Below are 27868 nucleotides of genomic sequence, written 5' to 3'. Positions count from 1 at the left end.
ATTATTTTATAAAAAAAACGATTTACATATAAATTAAATTAGAAAACTTTTCCTATTATTCTAATTATATTCCACCTTTTTCTCGATAACCTTAAAATTAATACATTTTACACATTTATTTAAAATAAAAAATAAAATATATGTTAAAAATTAAAAAAAATTTTTTATAAACTTTATTTTCTCGTAGCGAAAATCGTCTTGTTTACGTAAAGCGATTCAAAATGGCGGACGAAGATCAGAGTCTTAGGGAGTGCGAGGCTTACGTGAGAGTGCATAATATCCAGCAAATATTAAAGGATTGTATCGTTCAGCTTTGTGTCAGTCGCCCGGAAAACCCAATATCTTTTCTGAGAGAATATTTCCAAAAGTTAGAACGCGTAAGTTTATTTCTAATTTTTTTTTTTAAATTAAAAAGTAGAATTAATTTACTTTTGCCATTATCATAATGATTTAGAAAATTTGTAATCGAAATTGAAATTGAAATTACACGTAAAATAATAATAATGTCGAGTATCATTTGTGTCATCACCCTTTGCCGCGGGGTAATGTTTCAATTTGGGACAAATCGCGTAATATTTATGAATTACCTTTAAATTAATACTCACGGCACAATGTTTTTACAGTTTGTTAAGATTCTTATATACAGTTTTATTATACTGTATATATATATACAGTAAAACACGTGTAAACCGGAATCTCAAGATATCGAATATTTTGTCCGGTTTCGCAGGTTTCCGTTATAGACAGGTTTTACTGTTTACTTCGTGTTTTATTTATATACAAATAGAGAAGATCATGTATAAAATTATGTTTTAGAACATTTATATAATTTTTTACATGTATATTTTTTCTATTAGATAAATCTGTAGTTGATATACAGTATATATACACACACACACACTCTCTCTCTCTTTTCATGTGCCATATCAGGTCACTCTGATGTCAGCAAACATCCAGTGCAGGTTATTATGGATTAGTTTGCACATCAAGTGATATCAAAGTTAGTATTGGAGTGGTTTCCCATTTCCTTCTCTGGATATATGATGTTACACAGGAGAAATGCCTTCCGGGAGGTCTTTTTAAGGATAACTGGCCCCTATTTAGACTTTACAGACATGGAGAAAATCCAGAAAACTCCACATGGCCAGCCCGTCAGGGCAAACCCACCTGGTGTTTGAGGATGGAGCCACTGATGGATCATATGTATATATTACATAACATTTTTATTGTTATTTAGAAGTTTATTTTCTATTCCTTCAAGATTTTTCATATCTGTATTACAAACTAATTGAACAGTAATCGAATTCAATATCGTTTTATATTAAAAATTTTTTGAATTGCCTAGCTTTGGAGAACTGCATTCTTACTGATTTGCAAAATTAACTAACGGTATTAATTTATTAAAAATACCATATTTTTTTCATACTAAGGTGAAATTTTTTAATCAATTTTTACTTATCTGAAATAGAAGTGCATTTTAGAATTGACATTGTCTTACTTGCAGTCAAAAACAGCTATCATTTTTGAGTGGACCTCATGATCTATTTGTGCACTAGTTATAGCTGTTGAGTAGCATAGCCACATTTTTGGGTATGCTACTCGACAGCTATACCAATTCAAATGTGCTTAGCTGGTAATGAGCATTTAATTTAATCTACTTTTTAATGTTTGAAATACCTTCAAGACAACATTATGATGCAGCATTAAATAAAATTATTGTATATACAAAGGAATTGCCAAGTTTTTTATTTCTTTTATAGCATTGTTTTTTTTTGGCCAAAAACAAAAAGAGAAAACTTGAATTGCTTGTTTCAACAAGCAGTTTTATTTGTTTTTTTTATAATAATCAACAACACAAAAACTGGAGAATCATGTAAATAATTAAAAACAATCTTACTGAGTTCCAATATTAATTTAATGAACAAAAGCATTTTAATCCAGATTGAAGGACTGCATCAGTTGCTCAAAAAGAACATAAAGAATGACTGTATTAGAATACATACAAGATTTTATGTAAAACAACATGTAAAGGTCAAGTGCACAACTGCAACTCGTTATAACAGCATTGGAGGATAAAGTAAAAATAAAAAAAATACATAAAAAATATAAAAAAACGTAGTGGTTGCTATTTAAAATGTTACACTTCATATAACAATTTCCAGGCCATGTATAGTATGCATCATGGAAATTAATGCAGCCTTGTTCCAAATTTGGTTTGTATATTTATAAGACCTCTAGGTATTTGTTACAAATGTCCATCACAGATTGTACAATCATAGTATTATCATAAAGTACTTCAACATTGGATTCTGTTGCATATGCAAGCAGTATTAAACTCTTGCTTACAGTCTATTTGTGCTCCTTAATTCGACCATTGAGATCCTCATAGTAGTTCTGATCTATTTCATTACCATGATGTAGGGTTTCATTTTGGAACCTTCAGGAATTGAGAATGGAAAATTGTATTTTCCGAGAATTCCCAAAGTGACCTTTTATATTTAATTTTTGTTAATGATCTGTAATAATGGCTAAGCTTATTTTTTATTTTATTTTCAGGTATTGCCTTGAATATAATTTGCTATATTTTCATTCTTTTCATTAAGTAAACGCCAATTGAGTATTTTTCGAAATAGCTTAATTGTCTAAGTAATAACTTGATATTAATTCTTTTTAAATGAATGGATGAAATTATATAAGATAATGTTAGAATTTTATTCATGAATTACAAAAAACTTTGATTTGAAAAAAAGTTCAGCTAATTCAAATCCAAATAATTTGAAGTTGTGTTTTCTTGGTCCCTAGAGTTTCAGAATAACAAGATTTTACTGTATATCACAGTCTTCAGCCACAAACAAACTGATGGTTGGTAGTATTGGCTATCACTTTGTGGAAACAATTCATCATGGAGAACAGAAACAATCTGTGTTTACACAGAGAAATATTATTTTGACTACAATGTCATATTAAGGTAAGCTATCTTTAGATTTCTTTAGTTAATTTACCTGATGATGACTTTGTAATCAAATCCTGGGTTGTGAAAATAAATATTTTTCTGTGTAAATAAAAACTGTTTTCAGTTCTCTATGATCAAATGTACTTGATTTACAAGAGCTAAAATTAGCTGGTCATGTGTTATCTGATTCTGGTGTCATGCATGCATTTCTGGTGACATGTAATATTGTAACAAAAATGTAAGTTTACATAGCAATAAATAGAAAAAATGTCTAAAAGATATATTGTGAGCAGTATGTTTATTTCCCATTATGGGTATTACTGGGTTCTAGGAACCAATTTTTCTATTTTCTCGACCAAGTTTTTTTTGGATTCAGGAATGGGAAAATGAAAAAATTTCCGAGAATGGGCGGGAAGGAATTCCTGCCTGGAAACCTTACCATGCTGCAATGGTTGTCATGTATCAGTAGGAAATAAAGGCCAAATATACTGGAAAGATCATATAGTTGGATTTTTGTATTATCATTTTATAATATTTTGAAAACTGTTGGATTACACTTATATGTGAGGTTGAAGTTGTTGCTCCTCACAATCTCTTTACGAATCATGTGGAAAGCACAGGAAGTATTTCAACACAATTCACGATGTTCCTTTCTAGCTTATGTGGCATATTATTACATTTACCTTCAAAAGATTTAGAGTATTTATTAACTTAACAGAAACATTGGTCTGTGAGGCCATTACTGTTTCATTATGCTACAATTTTTACAAAACTAGCAACTTTTCAAGTTTTATGTTGCACCTTCATAGTATCTTATTAATAGGTTTTTTCTTAATTTTAGAATGATTTGTTATGGATATTCCATCAACAAGTACAGTACTTGTAAATCATCAAGAGCTTAACATTATCTGAGCTATTGTCAAAATCTAGTCATCAAAGAATTCCATTTTGTTAAATGTTGGTTCACTCTCTATTGGACCCACATATTAAAAGATAGCTCAATCTGCCCAGAGATATTAGAACATTGTGTGGGAAACAATACTGGAATATTAAAATACTGCTGTGAGAGGAGGTAAAGTTTCAAGTGACAAGCTTGGGAAGAAGAAGACATGTTCTAAGTATCTATTTTCCAAGGGCAGAAAAACTTCCTACAAGTGTATCAAATGTAACAATTCAATTTGTTTGCGTGCTACAGAAAAGTTTGCATTACATGTGCAGTAACAAATGACTAAAAGTTAAAATTTATTCAAAAATTTTCATAATTTTGCTACTATGTAATTAGTTTTCAATAAATTTGAGTTTGCTAATCATAATTTTGCTTTTTTATGGTCCAAAAATCACTTGTATAATAATAAATATGTAAAACGTGAAGTGTAAAAATATACAAGGTCTCTCAGACTGACATTTTCAATTATGTAGTAAAGACCTATGTTTCTGTTTCCAGGTTAATACAATATCCATATTGGTGTGCCACATTTTTGATGTACCATAATCCAGCTCTCTTGAATATCCAGCTTTAGATTTTTATGAACCTCCAGTTATTTTTGAATTTCATGATTAAAATAATTAAAAATAGATACCAAAAAATGTAATGGATTGTTTACATAAGAATATACAGGCATACCTCGACTTACGTCGTTTCGAGTTACATCGTTCCCGATTATACGTCGTTTGTCAAAAAAGTATATGGAAAAATAAAAATCAAGTTTAAGTTATTTTATTCGACTTTACGTCTGTCCGCCACAAATATTGAAGTCGTAATATCACTAGAAAAACGTTTAAAGCACATAAAATCATATTAAGATATATATAAGTATGTACTGTATTTACAGTACAGTACTGTACATGCATTCGTAAATTTAGATTACTTTTTTTTGGTATTATATTAAAGACTAAAATTTATTTGTTTGTAAGCTTAAAATAGATTTTTATTAACCATATATTATTAAAAATGCATTAATAAATAAAATACAGAACCGGGAATGGAAATTTACAGTTTAGCCTAGTGATAAGTAGATTCGGAGACAAGTAAATTCGACTTACGTCGTTTTTCGACTTACGTCGTTCTCCTGGAACCAATTACCGACGTAAGGCGAGGTATACCTGTAGTTGAATCTTTTTCAAGGATTTAGCTGTATCACTTGCTATATTATATGCCAAAGAGTGAATTTTTTATTAGATTTTAAATGTTAGACTACAGATGATGTGTTTAATGTTAAACTATAGAGTTTCCAAAATTTCTATTAATAATAAAAATTCAAATTTATAAAATCTTTGAACAAAATACATTGAGTCAGTAATATTAGTGTTTTTTTTTTCTATAAGTAATTTTAATATAATATACGAGGGACACTCCAAATGTAATGTACTATTGCAAATAGGAAAATGAAATTAATGTATGTTACATTTATATTTATTAATATACATTTATTAATTTTCCACAAAATTCATGTTGAGTTATATATCCAACAAAGTGCTCTACTCTTTTTGTATAAAAATCATCAGTCTGACTGAGCTACATCTTGACAGCATCAATGTCAACATCTGTGTTGGAGAATCACTTCCCTTGAAATTCAGCCACTAAGTTCAGCCGCTATTGAATTGAATTAATGAATCTCAGACAAATTGTTAAATTAGGGCTATATGAATGATGAGATAAGACTGTCCAACTAAATTTCGTCATGTATTCACTTGTCAAGAGGGCTATGTGGATTTTGCATTGTCATGCTGAAATAGAGCACGGTCCTTTTTCTCTGCCTGAACATGTACAATTTTGGCATAAGCTTCTTCAACATATCCACATAACTACATTCATCATACAGTTTTATTTTTATTAAAAACACTGGGTATGATTTTTCCAGTTGATTTTTGTTTTGCATTTATTCTTCCTGGGGGAACCATTTCATTGATTGCCATTTGGATTCTGATTTTTGGTGGTAAACCAGATCGCATCTCTGAGATCTTTTTCAAGAATACCATCGAGAAATCCATCATTCAAGAACTGTTGTAGCACTTAAAAAATATGTATGGAACCCATCTGGACACACATTGGATAGATTCCCACATGTACTGCTGTTGACACATTTTTCTGTACACTCATCTTAGTGTTTTCTAATAAATATGCATGTCTTGGTAATTACAACTGTCAAATTGGTTTCTTGGTTTCATTTGATCACACCTACCTAATATATATATGGGTATAAAGCACATTTATACATATATACTATATATAGAAAACATAATTTCAATTAATACATGTTAATTAACAATTATAAATATAAAAATTATATATTATTTTATTTAAAAGTTTCAACTGTTAAAACTTTTTAGGAATCATCTTTAAGAATTAAACAACAACTTTCATCAACATCATCAAATGATGAAAAAGATGATGAGATTGGAGCTATGCCAAATCTTGTACCTTCACAAAGAGTTCGAAGAGGAGCTGTTAGTGCAGAGACTTATAATGAAGAAGATGCTGCTACTTATGTGAAAAAGGTAAAGATGAGATGATTATTATTATTATTTTCTTTTGCTAAACTAATTTTATATTATAGAAATGAAAAACTGAAATAAATTTTATAGTAATTTATTATTTTATGACTTAAGATTAATATATTACGATTAAATTATAAAAAATTCTTAACAATTTTTAAAATATTAAGAACATTGAAATATTAAATGTATTTAAAATAAGTGAATGAATTTTGTTTTTGTTTCATAGATTGTTCCTAAGGATTATAAAACAATGGCAGCTTTATCAAAAGCAATTGAAAGAAATGTGCTATTTTCTCATTTAGATGACAATGAAAGAAGGTAATAATTATTAATACAGTATATTAGTGAGTTAGTTATATATCATAAAATCAGTTTTTTATTTATTGTATGAAAATTTTATAGTTGAGATAATATTGTATATATTTCCATTAATAATAATTAATCTAAAGTATGTTTTCTTCAATGATATATAACCATATTTATTATTCAGAAAACATAAAAAATGTTAATTTTTTTGAAGTAAATTTGATTCAATGAATAAAGATATATTATAAAATTTATATCATTATTGATTTTAATTTAGTAAAACATTAATTTATACAGCAAAATTCATAAAATGTATTATATTAGGAATTTATTCATATATTATAATTGATTTTTGAAATTAAAAATAATTAAATATGTATTAATTGTAATTTTAATATAAATATTTTTTATATACCACAATTTGTAGAGATTTATCTCATAACAAGAATTTAATATTCCTGCTATATTAATTTTGTTTAACAATTTTTTTCACATTTTATTTATTTACAGCTATAGATAATTGTAGTGGAATAGTTTTTCAAGACTCATTTTTTAATTGTTTTAACAAGTTAAAAATGTTTCTTAATATGTTTAAATTTCTTTTATAATAATTATCTATACTGATATGAGTTTGAAAAACATTTTATAAAAGTAAACAAATAATTTTTTTCTTTTGACTTAATAATATTTTACTAATTTTAGTTTATTATTATTATCTGAAAGAATTATATATTTACTCAAAATTAAAAATTTTTTTAGTACAATTTTAATTCAGTACTTGAGGCATGTGGAGATTTCTTTGATAAGCATTAACTTGTGTACTAATGTTGACGTATTCTTCTGTACACTTATCCTAATGTCTCATAATAAAAGTGAATATTGAAAACAATATTTTTGTTATTTTATAGAATTGTAATTGAAATTTTAGAGTATTACAGTATAAGTAAAAAAATATTTATGCAAATAAAAACAGTAATTTTTCATCTAAAATAAATTTATATAGACATTTTTAGTTTGAACTATAAAATACAGAAGATTATGCTTAGTATAATTTTATAAGTAATATGTTTTTTATCTAATTTGAAAAGAAAAAAGGCTATGAAAAAAGTACTGTAATGATCTTTTATTATTTAAAATGATTTTGCTTATAGAAAAAAATGATATTTGAGGAAATGTCAAAAATGTCAATCATTTTAAATAATTAAAGAATATTATGAAAATGCTCATCTTGTATCTTATTCATAGAAAATTTTAAATTCTTGAATTTCTCAAAGTATTTTTTGTTAAATAATTTTGTAATTTTGTTTTGTTATTTATATGTAGTCAAACCTCTCTAATCCATCACTTATAGGACCAAAGAATTGTGTTGGATTATTAAGATTGTCATATTACTGAAACATCACTCTAAAAATGCTTAAATGATGTTATAAAAAATCAAAATCTTACATTATTTTTGTGACATTTTGTCAACAATTTGTTTTTTGTTATCTGTTTTTTAAGATAACACTTGATTTAACAAAGGTAGTTGTTTTATTGAGAAAAAAACTGTGTTTATTAGTTTTAATGCTCTAATAACTGTAAGTAATTATTTCATCTTTTTTTTTCTCTTCCACTTCTGTCTCATTGTAGTCATTTATTACCTCTGGAAAATATTGTCATAATTAATTATTTTACCAATTTAGAACAATTTTCTGTTACAGTTGTTTCTGCAACCACTTTAACATTTCTATTTATTCCAGTGGAATGACTTGTAAATCCATAAATCCTTATTTCATCTTTGTTGGACCACTTTATTCATTGGATGACAAGATATTTTTTTTTTTTAAGAATTTTTTTCCTGACATTTTTTAAATTGCAAAATGACACTATTTTTCTCTTGTGCAAATTTTGATAATTAGTGAACATTTTTTCAAGGAAGTTTTCTATTAAGTTATTGACTTTTGTTATAGAACCTGTATTAATGAAAATGTAATAGGGAAAAGAGACACATGGAAACCAGTATAACAATAGCTACAGACTGTGACTACCTATATCGATTAGAATATTTGTCCAGGAAACACTGTCTAAAAGTAATCAAGCTTTTTTTTATCAACTGATGACTATTTTAATTTCATTAATATTTCATATATGTGTGATTAGAAAGATCTGCTGAAGTAATTAGATTGTGTAATTTGCAATATTTTAGGTTAAATTCACATTTCAGAATTTTTTTTTGCTACTGTTGTTAATAATTAAGCATTGGTATTTCATTAAATAAGAGAGATACAGTGACAGTATTTTAAGTCAGTTAATTGTTAATTAAATAAGTTTTAATTCAAATAATTTCAAATATAAAGAAATTAAATTAGCTTAAACATTTTTGTCTAAGATATTTCTTAGATGAAATGATTTTATGTTTCTTATTTTTCTTATATTCAATTTATCATCATGATGACATTGCTTCATCCAAACTTTCCAGTACAGTAGAACCCCTCTAATCCGTCACCTTTGGGACTGGTCGGAACACAAAAAAGGTCGGATTATCAGAAAAAAGTAAAATAAACAATCTTCCCCTTTGTCCAGTCTTTTTAGCACTGCTAATTTTTCATTTAATGAAAGAGTAACGTGTTTACGTTTCACTCCTGACATGTTGAAAACACACACAAAACTGTACATGTACACACAATGTAAAACATATACTGTAACGAACACAGAAAAACACCACGGATGGTGAGTCACCGACGAGTCAGGACAAGTTTCTCAACTCCGACCACGGTCGGATTAACCGGAGTGACGGAATAGCCGAGGGCGGACTAGAGGGGTTCTACTGTAGTTGTAGTCTGTGCACTTTATTCACATGTTGATTCATACTGTCAAATCTGCTTCCAGTATGCTTATGCCACAATTTTCAAAAGTTTCCTTCATTTAGATATTTTTGCTGAGTTCTACTTTTTCAACTTGGTTTTACTAGTTTTTTTTTTTTTTTTGATGGGATATATAACCTATATTTGCTAATGTTAGGGGGGGAAAATGTCTGGTCTGTGCTACATCTTGGCTACCTTTATCCTCAAGATTGCCTCAGATACTTGTTTGAAAAGTGATGGGATGTCCTCGAATTGTGCAAATGAGATGAAGGAAAATTTATATTTGCTGAAATGTGAATTTAACCTGCATGACATCCAAAGTTGTGTTGTCTTACCTGTAATTAACTCCATATTGCTAATAGCTTAACATTGTTTTGCCTATAGACACTTGAAAGCTTATTTTAATCTTTTAATTATTAACTTTGCTAAAATATTCTTAAATTATATCATATTTTTTAAAAGTTTTTTAAAACAACAAAAAATTATGAGGAAAATTTAAAATAAAATCTCTCTTATTTTCAGAAGAAAAACAAAAATATTTAAATATGCTGTTAAAACATTAGTTGTTTTAATGAAATACATTACAAATAATTAAAAATGTACTTAAAATTAATTTAAAGTCAATAAATAATAATGTTTAAAACAAATCATAAACTTACCAGTCTAAAAGCATAAGTAACTTGATATATATCTTTGTTCAGATTTTCAGATAAGTTTGTGAAGAAAAACAATTCCTTTCTTCACTTACAAATTAACTAATTGTGTATACAAATAATATTTCAGTATTCTACATTTTTATCAATATCTACAAATCAATTATAAACAATATCATAAAGGAATACTTATAAAAATGCATTGAAATGTATATGAATTTATTATACAATCCAATAATGTAGCAAATCATTAATGTATTTAATAATCTGTGAAATTTGAGTACTTGATATCTTTTATATCTGAATATTTAATCTTGCATACAGAAAATTTCTAGTTTTTATAAGTATGTTATAACAGTTTGAGAATTAGACAGATTTTTGTATTATAAATTCTTGACTTTTTAGTTTGATATGAAACATTGAAACATTTAAATAGATCTTATTTTTATAACTGAATTAATCTGATTTTTTTGCTGTTTGCATGTGTATGTTTTTGTATATATATTTCAATTTGCATTTACATTAGATGCTTTATTTAGTTTATTTTATATATTTATCAGAGTAGCAAATGCTAATTTATAAGTTGTAAACTTTTATCTTATAAGGCTACAATTTGAAAAAATTGTAAACCTATAAATTCCCACTGTCATCCATCCTTCTTTCCTTAATCTTGAGAATGGACTTAGACAAAAGGCGAGATCATATATGGAAACCTTAGGGGCAGGAGGCACTGATTTTACTATATAAGAACTTCTGATGCAAACTTGAAATAATGCTATTTCAGTTCAAAAAATTTTTCTCCATAAGGTGTTAGATAAATGACTGACACAACACTATTGTTAAAGAAAAGTATGGTGTATAGGGGCAAGTCACTACTAAATTGAGATGGAAAGAATATATTTTAAATTAAATAAATTAAAAATATGATTAAAAATTGCAGCCTGGCATTGTGACGATGTCACAATAAATAATTTCTCATGTAAGGTTAGAAACATTTTTATAATATTTAAGATAAGTAAATGATCTATGATGATGAACTGGAAGTATTTAGAATACAGTTGACCCCCCTATAACACGGTAGATATGTTCCGGTTTTTATGAATCCATTTTCTACAAGTCCAGCCAATCACAGCCCGGCACGTATGCAGTTTATGGACTACGGCTGTTTGAAAGGTTTCTTCCATAAAATTAATCGATTCTAGACTAATTAGACTCAACATTTCCTTTGGAAATGTTGAGTCTAATTAATCGATTCTAGACTAGTAAAATTAATTGATTCTAGACTAATTAGACTCAACATTTCCTTTGGAAATGTTGAGTCTAAAATACATATAATTTTTTGGGAATAATCCGTATAAACTATGCTATAAACAAAAAATTGTAGGATTACTTACCGAGTGTGCACTGTTTGACTACGCCATTCCTTAAGCTTGTTTTCATCATGGAGCTTGTCATTGAATGGCACTCGTGTGCTTCCTGATAAATTATTTATTTTTGCGAAACATTCGCTGAACTTCGGAGACATCATTAATCTAAATATAATTTTTATGGACGTTAAATAATAAATGGTTTTTAGTAGGTCCGCTGCTTGTTTAAACTCAGCGGCTTGTGCAATATCTGCTGTTGGTCTAGATTCTACCAATCCTGTCGTGACACGAGTCGGTGATGACGTTTTAATCGAATTATAGGAGTTTTTTTAGCATGTTTGTATGAATACTGTCACAATTTTTTCACTGTGATATAGGAATTTGAACTATAGGAACCTGTGTTATAGGGGGGGTCAACTGTATTATGCTTATAATAAACATATTTGATGTCATCTATTTATAATTTATTTTGCATACTAGTACTTTCTATGTATTAACAGGACTTATTATACTGGGAAATTATAGATGCAGATATTTAGTCTTACAGTTCAAAAATAATGTTCTTTGTTTAGTTCACCTGTTAGTTCACATAAATTATAAATAGATAAAAAAAAGGACAAAAAGGCATAATAATTAAATATTTGATGTCAGCTGCATTTTTTTTAATGTGTTAAATGTTTATATTATTCACACTATTTAAATAACTAATATAACTTTATCATTAATCTCCAATGTATTATTGAAATTGGGATAATTATACAAACTTAACATATGATTTTAATAACAGACATTTATTGTTTGTTTTAGTGATATATTTGATGCCATGTTTCCAGTATTCCATAATGTGGGTGAAATTATAATACATCAAGGTGATCAGGGTGATAATTTTTACGTTATTGATCAAGGAGAAGTAGAGGTAATCTTTTTCTTTAAAATACTAAAATATAAAAAATTAAAATTTTATTAGGTTTAATTTTTAATCAAATTTTATAAACCAGTCATTCAACTAATATTTTAGAAGTCAAATAAAGTCATAAATGTTTTTTGGAGGTTGTCTTTAATATCATATATTTTTTTTTACATTGTACTTATAGATAGAATGGAGTAGATAGGAGAGAGTGAGATTAACTTACATTTAAAATTCAAATTTTGAGTATAATTAAAACTGCAAAAAAAATTTAAATAGTTAGTATTAGTTATGATAAATATAAACACTTTTTTTCCAGTTTCATTTTCTGTAATTCATTTAAGATGAGATATTTTCTCAAATATAATTTGATCTCAATATTCTGCACAACGTTGGATTTTAAAATTGTGAAGAACTAAATGTAAGAAATTTATAACTCTATGAACACAGCATTTATTCAGGCTAATTCACTGTATGAGACAAATGTGATAAGCACACTTGTCTCATACAGTATATGCTATGCTTCACAAACTAATGTATGCAAAACTTATTGGGCTATCTGGAGGCAAAGAAATGATATAAAATAAGATTTTATTACATATTAAAATTCCTTTCATTACTTAAATGAAAGGGATTTTATAAAACATATTTTCAAGAAACTGGAAAATTGAATTGAATTGCACATACAAATATTAACCAAAAAATTATTAGCTAAACTAAAGAAATTTGTAAAGACTTTTTAAAAATATATTTTAACAGATTAAAAAATTTACTATATAAATAAAAAAATAGCAAAATACTGTAAATGTGTTTTCTTTGACTGAACCCAGACGCATTGAATATGCAGTGTTCCACAGCCTTTTTCTACTTGCGGCACACCCATGACTCAACATTACCAACACAGCACACTAAAATGTTATTTCCCTCAAAAAAACGTATGATATGATCTATTAATAGAATGAATTACATAATGCCATTAACCTATTATTACTTTTATTATTATTATTAAATGGATATCAACACCTGTGAGCAAATTTATTTTACATTTAATTTCTTAGAATACATAAAAATGCATGACTTGTAATAAAAAATAAACAAACATCATCTTATTTCATCAGTGCTGCGGCAGAGCATAAAATACAAGCATAAGAAACACAGCAACTGTGATAAAAATATATAAATAAAACTTGAAATTAATAGAATATGTAAAAGTTCACATCACACCTTTCACTTTGTGAGGGCGCACCAGTTGTGGAACACTGAAGTAGACCATATTGATGTTAAAATGGAATATTTCCAGTTATATGTTTCTTGATTCTGTTAATATAATTTATTGATGTTGCAGAAAAATTAGCTCTAATAGTTTTGAAGATATGTATACCTATTTACAACATGCTGAAAAAGAGATTAAAATATAGTGAAATTTGTGAAGACAAACAAAATAATAGTGTATTATTTCATTCACCGGTACAGTATGTATTTCTATTAATAGGACTTATTGAACTGGTATTTAAGATTACTGCAAATCAGTCACACAGATTAAAATTGTTTTATTTACATTTACCTGGATGGTAAATGTAAATAAGTCAATAAGTTCAATAAGTCCTATTAATAGAAATACACACTCTACTGGTGAATGAAATAATATTTGAATAAATTAATGTGAGTTCCCAGACGAGGTTCGAACTCGAGTAAATCGTGAAATTCTTGCGCGACACGAGATGTAAACAACGAGACTCGGAATGGTTCGAGTATGTGTCAACTATCTGATAAGGTCTTAGCGGAAGACAAACTCTAACACGAGCGCTCATAAACAGGTAGATCTTTGACTCGCGTGTCTATAAAATGTTGGCCGAAATAAACGTTTTTGAACAAAAAATAGAGGAATTTTTGATAGGTGAAAGGTGAAAATGATCGTTAAATTCTTAGACGTCAAAAATGGTAAATAACGGCCTGAGTTATGAGTGCAGGTGTTATTATTTTATAAACAGTCATCGAGCAGAGTCGACAAAGAGGTATCAGATGGACACCTCGAATCGGACCTTTCCCGCGACCCGAAAAGTTTCGTCTTGCACCTGGAGACAAAGGAGAGACCAATCGGGAAGCGAGGAATGGGACGAGGGACCAATCCGAAATGCGAACAGTGGGGGAAAAAACTATAAAAATCGGAACTTCAAGGTCGAAAGAGAGTCTCCTCCGGATTAAGCCTATAGTGGTGATTTAAATTGTGTTGTGCATCCGCCGCTCACCGAGGACACCGCAACGAAACAACGAACTTCTGCTTCGTCCGGATATCCTTCTCGTCCACCCGAACTGCAACCGAGATCATGAACTTTTGCTGTTCCCAGGAGATTTTGGAATTGTCCATTATCGATGTAAGCATGAATTCGAACAAATAAACAGGTTTTATCTTGTAAAACACTTGTACATCATTTGCCTCCTTCGCCACCGCCCACATACGTGGTTTCCCTTAGGCTCATTCTGACGTGAGATAGACTTTTTCCCCCTCAACGTCGGCAAAACCTTACATTAAGGACATTGAGGCATATTAATTTAAAATAATAGTGTCTTCTTTAAAAATTCTTATATGGTTACCAACAGAAATACTAAAGTATCTGTGTCATGATTATTGTTGCAAACTTTTTACTGCATTTTAAAATGTAAAAAGATTAATTTTCACCTAGAGAGTGATTTTCTAGCTTGTAAATATAATTAAATTGTACTGTACATATTATTTAGTAGAATTTGATTCATTTGATTCATAGATAAAATAAAATCAAATCATCTAAGCCCTGTCATTTTAGAAATAAAGAAATATAAATATAGTATATGTGATTTTTCCCCCCAATCAAACAATGGTTCAAATAGTAGACTTGATTGCAATGAGCCTAGAGGGTCACCTGGAAAGAGAGAAAAGGTGTGTAAACTTAAGTTGAAATATTTAAAATGGATGTTAATTTCAATTTTGTACATTATATATTCTTCTTACAATATCTCCAGCATCACTCAGGAGTCAGAGTTTTTTTCTTTAAAATACTAAAATNCCCTTGTAATAGAATGTTGCTGCCAGTAAATTGAGATGGCTTTAACGACGTTGTTTTAAAGATCGTCATTAGTTATATTAGTCTCAAACCTCTGCCCTGCACGCCACGTCTTTAGTTCAGGAAAGAAGTGGAAGTCTTCACCACCTTTAATTAAATACCCAGCATATAGCTCCGATTTATCGACGAGCGACTTCCACCTCTTTCCAGAACAGGAAAAGTGGTTAGAAAGGGAAAGAAAGGTTTGAGACTAATGACGATCTCGAAGAAAACTTAGTCCAACTAAAAAGTGTGCTGATCGCACACGTGTTAGTTGGACTAAGTTTTCTTGAAAAGTGAAATTGAAGTGCAAAAGCTCTAGAATAAAGATATGTAGATGTAGAATTTTATCGCTCCCCCATTTTCCTCTTATTAAATATTTGTTAAAAATTAATTTTTTTATACAAATAAATATTAATGTAAGTTAAATATAAAAATACTAACTGTAAAAGTATTTGGGTAAATGCCCAGATTCCTTTTAGAGTTCAGAGTAGGGTAATCCCCTATGAGTGCCTCTGCTCCCCTATAAAATGACAGTATTTAATTTTGCCAGAGTCGGAGTCGCCTACTAAAATTATCAGGAGTCAGAGTCTAGCATTTTTTACCGACTCTGCATCCTTGCATTTATGCATTGAAGAAATTTATATTTGTTTTTCTACATTTACTTTGGCATTTACATTGAATTTTTATTCTGAGAAAATTATACAACTAATATATATAATTATGTTAACTATAATTAACTAATATTTGTAATGATTTGTATCTTCCTTAATTTGACAAGTACATTTGTTATGATATTAAACATAATTTTGTGTGATATTTATTTCAATTACACATTTTTTATGCTATATCTTATAAAAAGATGATATGATAATATTGAAATTCATACCATATTTTAGTGGAATGATCAGCATGCTGGTCTATCCGGGGAAGATCATGAAATCAGATACAGTAATACCCAGAACTTACGTGATAGGTGGGACCGAGCGATAACCGCATAAGTCGAATTCGCGTAAGTCAGGGTATAATTTCTCAATTTGTGTAAACTCCAAGTAGGATGTATGTAAGCTAATAAATGTTCCCGTTAATCTTATCTCGTCTTTTGATTCGTTCACGGTTACAAGAATTCATCACATAGAGTCTCTCAAGTCTTCGTAGATATAACAAACACAGAAATAAATAACACAAAAAAAATTGTAGCTATGCGTCGATTCCGCTCGACGTGTCCGAACATGTAAGCTGAACAATAGTGTGGGGGGAGTGAGTAATTGAGAGTTGCGTGGCACTCAAACAAAAGACAAATCAACGAGATTTGAAAATCGCATAACTCCGGATTCGCATAAGTCGGGGTAGCGTAAGTCGAGGTATTACTGTATTTCCATATGGCGTGTCAGTTTATCCCAGGTAATGCTGGCATGCCAGTTTAAGTGAGGTTATACATCCCTCTATAGAGAGTGAATTAAAAAAACGAACTAGTTATGTCATATAAAAACAAACAGGTTTTTATTCTAAAACTGTGAAACTGTCAGCATTACATCAAAACCTTCAATTAAATGTTTGATTTCTTCATTTTGTCTTTCTAATGACTAAAATACTCATAGAATTCTGAAAGTGCTTTTTTATGTGTGTTTTATTGTAATTTGATTCAAAAACACATAAATAAACATATGGAATTTAAGAAACTCTCTGTAAACTATCTCAGCTTACATCTATTAACATCTGCTTTGTGTGAAATTTGAGAGGAAAGTGTTATTTTTAAGGTAAGGGTAGATGGTCAATGTAGCCCATACTGACTAACTACTACTGTTACTGCTGCTGTTAATAAGTCATTAATTGTTTTATTGTCTTGTAAAAAACTCTTTCTGATGTTAAGTCAGCCAAATTACAATGTTATTATTTTATTGTACTCAGAAGAATGCTTTCTTTAATGTTTAATTAACAACTAGTTTTTTTTAGATCTGATTAATTTTATATTTTAGTTGCAGTTTAACTGGCAGGCTGGTCTCCCTCGTTTTTATGAGGCATACCAGTCATTCCATTAAAATATGGTATCAATATGTAATAATAATGAAAATATATATAATCAATAGAAACATTTTCTTTTGTTTATTGAAAATAGAAAATTTTGAAAATAGTTTGTTTTTCATTGAACAGCATTGAACAAATTCTATACAATATGTAATTTAATAAACATTATATTATATACTATGCATGTGTTTACATATAGAATAATAATAATTCTATAAACTAATCAGCATCACACTGTGTGCCTAAAATGAAGGTGCATCGTGTGATGCTGATAAATTAGATAACCAAGATGCCAATTGTTTTAATTCTATTTAATTTTAATTTTATAAATATTAGAATAGAGCCATATCCCAGTACCCAAACTACCTGTATCCAAATTATTACTACAAGGAATGATGTTTACTACTATTTTGATATTATGAATTTCTTTGAAGTACTGTACATTTGTGTAAAATTTGGAACTTATGAGAGTAAAAATGGAAAATAGGTAGCAATTTCATTTCCAACATCTGCTTTTATTTGTTTCAGTGGTGTTATGTTTGTGTGATTGTTCAATTTAGTTATTTTTTCCCAAAATTAATGCAATCTTATGAGCTTATTAACAGTTCACTACCTCATTTATTATTTACTTTTAATAATATTCTACTTTTACACTATATTAATACACAATGTACAGTACATTGTATATTAATACAAAATATATTAATACACAATGTACATTAACATTTTTATTTATGTCTACAATATATTAAAGAAAATACAGTTTATATGTGATTGATTTCTAATAGATACTAAATAAATTTATTTGTTGAAACATTATTTACAAACATATTTTTTTAATGATGTCATTAAGTGTTTGTTAGTATGGTAATTGGAGTCTGTAATGTTTAATATCGTGGTAAAATTGGCTGACAGGTAAATGGCATTCAAATTTTATTCAGTATTTTTATCATTTAGGGAAGTTGGTTGGGTTACTTGGATGGGTTGGGAATGAGTAAGAATTTTCTCACAAACAGTGAAAACACTTCTTAATATGTAAATGTTTTCAAGAACAAGTTAATTTGGATAATGGCTATAGGTATAATTTATTATTGTTATCACTATTTTGAATTTAATTATTAATATTTAAAAGTTTTTTAAAACAACAAAAAATTATGAGGAAAATTTAAAATAAAATCTCTCTTATTTTCAGAAGAAAAACAAAAATATTTAAATATGCNAATACAGTTTATATGTGATTGATTTCTAATAGATACTAAATAAATTTATTTGTTGAAACATTATTTACAAACATATTTTTTTAATGATGTCATTAAGTGTTTGTTAGTATGGTAATTGGAGTCTGTAATGTTTAATATCGTGGTAAAATTGGCTGACAGGTAAATGGCATTCAAATTTTATTCAGTATTTTTATCATTTAGGGAAGTTGGTTGGGTTACTTGGATGGGTTGGGAATGAGTAAGAATTTTCTCACAAACAGTGAAAACACTTCTTAATATGTAAATGTTTTCAAGAACAAGTTAATTTGGATAATGGCTATAGGTATAATTTATTATTGTTATCACTATTTTGAATTTAATTATTAATATTTAAAAGTTTTTTAAATGTGTTTTTTCAGTTTTATGTGAATGGACAATTAGTTACAACTGCTAGAGAAGGTGGAAGTTTTGGTGAATTGGCTCTTATTTATGGCACACCTAGAGCAGCCACAGTTAAGGTATGTAATTCTGTAAACTAATTTTTAACACTAAATGCCAAGTGATAAAATTAAAAATTTTTGTATTTATAGTATATTCTACATAATACAATTTCATACAATATATATATGAGCCACTCACTTGCCAAATTGATTAACTCACAAAACAAAAATTATAAAAATTGATGATATAAACTATTTTTTAAAATTCCCTTTAAACTTTAAATTTAAACAAACATTGTAGAATGTACTTTTATATATTATTATATTAAAGCTATGCATGAGTAATCTTTTTATTCCACATGGTTTCTATAACAGCCTTTTTGTTACTTTGTGAGAATGTTATGTTATATGTGATGGTACATACTGTTTGTGATCCATGAAGTGAATATTTTGTGGACTATGAGATGGCTCATGATTGGTATTGTATTGTATAGTGTCTTTCATGTTTGTCATTTTTGGGTTTCATGTGTGTGATGACCTGAAAAAGAAATTTTGCCATATCTTATGGTTATTATTGTTGTTGTAAGTATTTTTAAAATAACAAAAAATATAAATTATTTTTTAAAATTCCTTTTAAACTTTAAATTTAAATAAACATTGTAGAATGTATTTTTACATTAAAGCTATGCTTTAATATAACAATATATAAAATTATTTATGCAAAAAATGTAAAAATAATAACGATTATATTAAGGATTTACAAATGGAGTTAATTGATTTGGCCTGTAAATGGCTTATATATTGTTGGTGTTATTTATATTAAGTTTTAATTAATTTNTTGCCATATCTTATGGTTATTATTGTTGTTGTAAGTATTTTTAAAATAACAAAAAATATAAATTATTTTTTAAAAAATATATTATCATTAAATTTGTGTAGATTTTTCTAGTAGTATGGATGCTGTATAATACAGTTGTATGTAAAATCACTTTAATCCATGGTGGTTGATTTTTCTCACAGCAACTCCAAGTTATTACTTAAGACTTTATTGTAGTATATTCTTAAATAGATTATACACAATATGCATTTCAGGCTCTCTTCAGTACTATCAAAGACAATACAGGTATACCTTGACTTACGTCATTTCGAGTTACATTGTTCCCGATTATATGTCGTTTGTCAAAAAAAGTATATGGAAAAATAAAATAAAGTTTAAGTCATTTTATTCAACTGTCTGCCACAAATATTAAAGTCGTAATATTACTAGAAAAGCATTTAAAGCACATAAAATCATATTAAAATATATACATTTACAAGTATGTACTGTATTTACAGTACATGCATTTGTAAATTTAGATTATTGTTTTCTGTACTATATTAAAAACTAAAATTTATTTGTTTGTAAGCTTAAAATAGATCCTTATTTACCATATATTATTAAAAATGCATTAATAAATAAAATACAGAACCGGGAATGGTAATTTATGGTTTAGCCTAGTGACAAGTAGATTCAGAGACAAGTAAATTTGACTTATGTCACCTCTCCTGGAACCAATTATCGATGTAAGGCGAGGTATACCTGTACAATGATTATTAGACTTGACACTATTATGATTACAAAAAATCTTTTACATTTTGATTATCTATATTTACTTACATGCCTTTAAGAGAGAAACAATTTTTAAAACTCTGGTACACATGCAATACTCTCGTATAAATACCATTATAAAACCTTTAGAAAATTTTTAATAAATGGGTAAAAAAATATTATAAACTATATCACAGTATCTTTAAACATAATAAACCTTACTTTATAATTATTACATCCAGTCTTAAATTACTGTAGTTTTAACTCTTAAAAAAAATATATTTATATATATATATTTTTTTTAGGCTATAACAGATGTCAAACTTTGGGCAATAGATAGAGATACTTACAGAAGAATACTTATGGTGAGTTAATATATAGTTAAATTTTATTTTAAAATTTTTATTAAATACTTATATAAAATTTATTTAAAAATTATTATTAAACTGATTTTTTTTAATATTTAGGGTAGCACTATAAGAAAACGGAAGATGTATGAGGAATTTCTCAGTAGAGTGTCTATTTTAGGTAAATAATTTAAAATGTTTTTTCAATGTAATTCATTTAATATCATATAATCAGGCTGTAAACTGTACAGAAATATTTATATAGTTTAATTAATAATAATTATTAACAACACTTTATACTTATTGTAGTATAGATCTACTGTTAGATATTCATACAGTTAGATATCAATCATTGATGATCATAGATTTATATTTGCATTAAATCTTAAATATGTTATTTTTTGCCAAGATAAAAAAAACAACACTATCTACTATATATATAAAACTTGGCTTAAAATCATCTTGATACTTTTCACTGTTAAAATAAAAATAGAAACAGCAACATCAGGAATCAGAGAGGTTTGGAATGTCCATTCTGGGGGAGGTAGAGTGAAGCAAGTGAAGGTTGATCAAAAGGGGTTGGTCCATCTTGAGGAATTGAATCTTCATAAAACTTTTTTTATGAATATTTTGTATTGGGAAAATGGCAAAATGACCAGGGAGTTGGCTTCTTTAGACAGTCCGGAGTTGAAGTTTCCTAGTTTATGTATTTTTTAATAAATAATTATTAAATATAATGCTTCATTGCAGTAGTAAATATGCCAAATGATCTGCCCAATTTTTTATTAGACTGTATTAAGGCTAATTAATAATCCAAAATTGGCCACCTATCTCTAGCCAAATTGTTTTGTCTTGCATTATTAAATTAGCCTTAATGTAGTTTGATAAAAAATCTGGCAGATCATTTGGCATTACTAATGTTTCATGTTATGTATGTTATTATATATAGATATTAAATAAATTTAATTAATTTCTTTATTTTGAATAGTTACAATTGTATCTTAATTTTTAAAAATTTTGTTTAATAAAAATTTGTGAATTGTTAAAATAAATGAAAACAATTAATACAAACTATATTAATATAATAAACATCAGATTTTATACAATGTGATAGAATATGTAAGCTTAAAAATTGACTCTGTTAAAAATAAATAAAATACTTTTTTACTGGAACTACAATATAAATAAAAACCAAAACCTTTAAACAATCCAGCAAATTGTTTTTCAATATCTTAAAAACGATTTGCTGGATTGTTTAAAGGTTTTGGTTTTTATTCTGTTAAAAATAAAATGAAATTAATAAATTCATTTTGCCACATCTACTATATATCAAGGCAGATAATGTGAACTAACAGTGCATGAGATTACATTACTTATTCATTGAAAAATATATTTCTATAAAGTTTATTATTACTTTAGTGTTATAATTTTGATTCTAATTGTAAAATGGAAGTTGGTCATCTTTTAAATTGATTGAAAATACAGTGGAACCCCAGTTAATGACCAAATCAGTTAACCCTTTGCTTCCACCATTTTGTTTGTCTTGTTTGTCTTGTGTTCTCTCCTAAGGCAATATAGGTCAGTTAGGCAATATTACTTTAAAAATTCACCAAAAATCAGATTATCATTATATTGATATGAAAAAAATTACCAGCATTTATTAATATCTTTTGTTTTAAATATGATATTTTTCAATACATTTTATTAGAAAAATGTATTGAAAAATATTTATAAAAAAATTGAGAAAAATTTATAAAAAAATTTCTCCGATAAAAAAAAATAAAATGTCATGTCAGAACTAAACGACATAACTTGAGTATTTATAACACATTGACTTATTATAGCTAAATAAACTTATTATAGCATAAATGAACTTATTATAGTGATATTATTTCACGAATATGCTATAAATGAAATAAAAAATTATCAGAAAATAAATAAATCAAGAAAAAAAAGCATTAATTAAAATTTTTTAAGTCAACAAAACACCACCTGGTGAAAAATATGTAGAACAGATGACAGACAAGACTTTACCATCAAGTGCTGACATCTGTTGCTGATAAATTTTATAAAAATCGATTTTTACTAGGGAAACGATGAATTGTTACTCTCGTAGGTTTGCTTAATGATGGGGGGTAACGATTGATCGGTACTTTCAGAAGCAAAGGGTTAATGAACTTTTATTTTGCAAAAATTTTATCTCGGATAACGGACAAAATTTGGATAACAAACTTAATGGTTTTTGTGTCAAATTTGTAAGCTTGCTGACTTTTAGGGGGAATCAGTTAATCGCGCATCGTGATGGTCTAGGGTCCATTCGTACATTGGTGGTGGCGGAGGAGACAAAGATGACAAGTATTTTACAGTGAAAATCGTTTATTAGAATGGGAAGATGCTTACATATTTGAGGTACTTGGAAATGGTTTATCTACAGTATATTCTCCTGGCACTGAGGAGCAGCGTATTGCTGGTCCTATGATAGTGTAAGCTGATCAGTTGTAGCCCTGGAGCAGACAAGATGGGTTCACTTGGTCACAGAAGCGATGGTAGGTGGTGGAGCGGTTCGTGAGACACAACACAAATTTTAGCAGGTACAACTTCAGGCTTAATTCAGATGAAGACAACACAGATTAATTGCCGTAGAATTTTTAGGAGAACTGCATTTTGACTGAGATTCAGGGTTTTTATAGTATTTCTTCCTTGAATCTCACTTTTTGATTGGTCCTGCATCCCATTCCTTGCTTCCCAATTGTTTTCTTCTTTGTCTCCAGGTGAAAACCGAAACCAGATCAGGACACGAGAAAGGTCCCTACTGAGGTGTTTATTTGACACCTGTTTGTCAAGTCTGATCAGAGATCATTGATAAACCTATAAGCCTTCCACTCATAATTTAGCCTGTTGTTTCTGCTATCTGTCATTTTGGAACGTTAACGATCATATGCAATGTTTTTATACCTGTCAAATCTTTTCCTTTTCTGAAAATTTAACTTAGATTGACTGTTTAAGAGCATATTTTCCTATATTTTCATCAAAGAAAATGCATTTTACAAATAAAATTACAAAAATACTGGCGGCTAGAACGGATAAATTGTATTTGCATTAATTTCTATGAGAAAAATTGCTTTGATTAACAAACGGAGTCGCAGAACGGATTAAGTTTGTTAACTGAGGTTCCGCTGTAATGGCTTTTTATGCTTAATTTTTTTAATTCTGATAGCATGTGTGGTTTTTAAATTTAAAAATTGCATTATCAAATTTTTAATATTTACACCATTATCATAGTGTAAATGTTAAAAATATGCGAAGTAATATGATAAATGTGTTAATTAGTTTGTTTCATATAAATATGATAAATCTGATTGTTGAAGATAGATAGTATTTTCCCCAAAGAGAAAAATACTTAAAATAGAATTTCAGAACAGCAGTTTAATGAAAAACGAAATAAAAATTTTATAAAATAAATTTGCATTTTTATAAATATTTTGTATTAATTGTAGTTAATGATGCGGAAAAAGTTTATTTTATAAAATTTTTTCCATCATTGTTAACAATTAATTAATACAAATTATTTATACAGTTCAAAATAAGATATTATTGTAAACATTTTTCATATTGGACGTAAAGCATTAGATGTTAAAAAAAACTGCTGTAAAGTTTTTAAAATGTTTTTAAGCTATTTTTCAAAACACAATATTTGAGATTAGAATACAATATGAAACTAAATCTTGTCACTTGTTGAAAATAAGCTAATAATTTAATAATAAAATATCTTTAATTAAAAAATTGATAACGTCAACTTTTCATATCAATAATATATCTGAAATGACAAGAAAATTTCATTATACAGTAATAATTTATAATTTTTTAGTTTCAGTTAGAATTTATAAATCCAATATGGATTATTATTTAAAAAATATGAAAATTTATTTTTATTAGGTAGTCTAGACAAATGGGAACGACTTATTATTGCTGATGCTTTAGAACAAGCATATTTTCATGATGGTGAAGTTATAGTAGAACAAGGTTGTCCAGGCAATGATTTTTTTATTATTGAAGAGGTAATGATAAACAATTTTTAGATTTTAAAATGATCAAAATACTAGATAAGCTTTAATACCAGATATAGTCAAAAAGAAATTAAATTATTTTTTAAGCACATCATTTAATATTTTTTAAAATATTCTCCCTGCAGTTAAGGCAGGTATCCCACTGCTTTACAAGATTTTTTTTTAGTCTCTTTGCATAAAAATGGATTTGCTGTTTGCAAACCCATTCCATGACTCTATCTTGCATATCATTGATTCTATAGTTAAGCACATTGTGCATTATTGAATAGGTTGAGCCATGACTAATCTGCGAACAGTTGGCAACTTCATCAACAATGATGGACCAGTTAATCTGGATCAAGACATTTGCAACAGCATTGTTAGTGTCCGTGATGGGCAACTTTTGTCTTCCACTATGTTAGTTATCCAGTACTGATTGTCATCCTGCACAAAACCTCAGCCCATTTGAAGACTTTTGTTTTGACAATGCATTCTTGTCATAAACAGCTACTAATCAACAATGAATTTTACTGGGTTTAACTTTCTCTAACATCAGAAATTCAGCCACTGAATGCTGTATTTCCTTGGATGGGCTCTCACTGGTGGATATCATTTTATGGAGTAGTTTTCTCATGCTTCTGTACATTAGCAATGCTGCTAACTTGTATAAAATCTTAATAACCAACATTACTGCATACCTGCCAAATTCTGTTTTTTCAGCATGAATGCTTTATTTTAACAAAATAATTCTGGTTTCTTTTTGACTGAACAAAATATAAATTTTGTAATGAAAACATATACCAATATTAATATGATGTTAGGGTATAGCTGCTGTTTTGCAAAGAAGAACAGAAGAAGAACCACAAGTTGAGGTTGGAAGACTTGGTCCTTCAGATTATTTTGGTTAGTAACATTTTTATATTTATAATTAAATATAATTTATACAATTCTACAGAATTAATAAGCATTGATAGAGAATTTATTTGTATTAATTGAAATCCTATTTTTCAAATTCAATGTGTAATATAATCAGTTTCATTTATATTAATTTTTTCATTGCATTTTTAATATTTTTATTATAATGAAAATAACTAATAATGCACAAATTTACATGTTTACATGATAAACTTGGCATTTAATTTGTAAAATAAACATTAAAAAATCCTGGACAAGATATATTTTAAAAAATACCATATTGAACACTAAATACAGAAAAAATTTTGAAATCTGAACATCCATTCACAATCATTGGAACACAGTTAACACTAGTAAAGTTGACTTTTCTTTAAAGGCTCCTCTCTGCCTTATACTTATGTAAAATATGCCTTTAAAGAAAGGTAAACTCTACTAGTGTTAATTGTGTTCCAGTGATTGTGAATGGACATTGAGACTCAAAAAATTCTTTAATATTTAGTCTTCAATATTGTATAATGTAAAGCTAATATCAACAATATTTGCCAGATACAATCTCTTATTTTTGTAACCACCAAAAAAGAGGGTTGTAGTCAAATAAACAAATTTGTTGTGTCCTTCCAATCTGACATTCCCCAGAGGTCAATAACCACTCAAAACAATTGTAATTCACAGATCTTTATTTATATGCATTTTTAATCAGAGTTTTTTCTGATCCCTCCTCAGTATAGGTGCACTCTGACAATCTTCATTTTTCTGAGTAACCTTACATCAATCACAGTTACAAACAAAGGATTATAACAATAACTGAAGACAGTCAAGTTTTTTAATTGAATTTATATTACAGTATATACTTTCATTTTTTTTATAATTACATGTTGGATTCAAATAAAAATTCAATAAAAATATTTAGATTAAATGTTATAATATCAATATAAATTATTTAACACTTTCTGAATTTATCATTTTTAATTCCCATAGGTGAAATAGCTCTTTTATTAGATCGTCCTCGAGCAGCTACAGTAATGGCTAAAGGCCCTCTTAAATGTATCAAATTAGATAGAGCCCGTTTTGAACGTGTTCTTGGCCCATGTGCGGATATATTGAAGCGTAATATGGCTCATTATAACAGCCTTATTTCATTATCTGTATAACAACTAATGATATAAAGGTAATTTATTAACATATTACATTTATGAGAAAGATTATGTTTTATGGTTATTTATATACAATGAAATTATTGTAAATTAATGATATAAAGGTAATTTATTAACATATTACATTTATGAGAAAGATTATGTTTTATGGTTATTTATATACTAAGAAATTTTTGTAAATTAAATATTTAAATCAAGTTCTAGATAAGAATAAACAGAAAAATAATTTAGATATGCCACTTGAGAATATTTTAACATAGGAACACGAACGAACATTAATCTCAGTGCCTTTTTATCTATGTATGTGTACAAGACTATGATTTTTTAATAGAAAATCTCAAGAGTATATTCACGAAACGAACTGTTAAAAACGTAAATTAATTCGTTAGGTAAATATTAATTTAAATAATAATTAATTCTCTTTTAAAGAAAAATATATATATAAAACTCTGTCGTGTATAATTACTTGATTGGTAATGATTTCTGTGACGTCACACACGTCGAAAATTTAAATTTTTAAATTTCAATTATTAAAAATAAACAC

At 27.7% G+C, this 27868-nt stretch overlaps 1 protein-coding gene across 1 annotated transcript; it reads left to right on the top strand.

Annotated features, from left to right (window-relative positions):
- Nucleotides 1–215: 215 nt before the first annotated feature.
- Nucleotides 216–27334, top strand: LOC111635645 (cAMP-dependent protein kinase regulatory subunit-like). Its single transcript, XM_023380664.1, has 10 exons — nucleotides 216–377; nucleotides 6284–6451; nucleotides 6678–6769; nucleotides 12428–12536; nucleotides 19254–19352; nucleotides 21168–21227; nucleotides 21330–21390; nucleotides 25146–25267; nucleotides 26077–26158; nucleotides 27149–27334. The coding sequence occupies exons 1-10, from the start codon at nucleotides 222–224 to the stop codon at nucleotides 27319–27321; spliced, it is 1122 nt and encodes a 373-aa protein (XP_023236432.1). The 5' UTR covers nucleotides 216–221; the 3' UTR covers nucleotides 27322–27334.
- The last annotated feature ends 534 nt before the right edge of the window (nucleotides 27335–27868 follow it).

The sequence above is a fragment of the Centruroides sculpturatus genome, unplaced genomic scaffold (assembly GCF_000671375.1).
Source record: "Centruroides sculpturatus isolate CEXI.00-Female unplaced genomic scaffold, Cexi_2.0 scaffold738, whole genome shotgun sequence".
NCBI lineage: Eukaryota > Metazoa > Arthropoda > Arachnida > Scorpiones > Buthidae > Centruroides > Centruroides sculpturatus.
This window is presented reverse-complemented; position numbering and strand designations above follow the sequence as displayed.

What these genes read in the sequence shown, in the direction of transcription:
- LOC111635645 (XM_023380664.1), top strand. Translation starts at nt 222, where the DNA reads ATGGCGGACGAAGATCAGAGTCTTAGGGAGTGCGAGGCTTACGTGAGA. An exon ending in TTGATCAAGGAGAAGTAGAG is followed by an intron (nt 12,537 to 19,253) that starts GTAATCTTTTTC and finishes GTGTTTTTTCAG; the next exon opens with TTTTATGTGAATGGACAATT. An exon ending in ATTTTTTTATTATTGAAGAG is followed by an intron (nt 25,268 to 26,076) that starts GTAATGATAAAC and finishes ATATGATGTTAG; the next exon opens with GGTATAGCTGCTGTTTTGCA.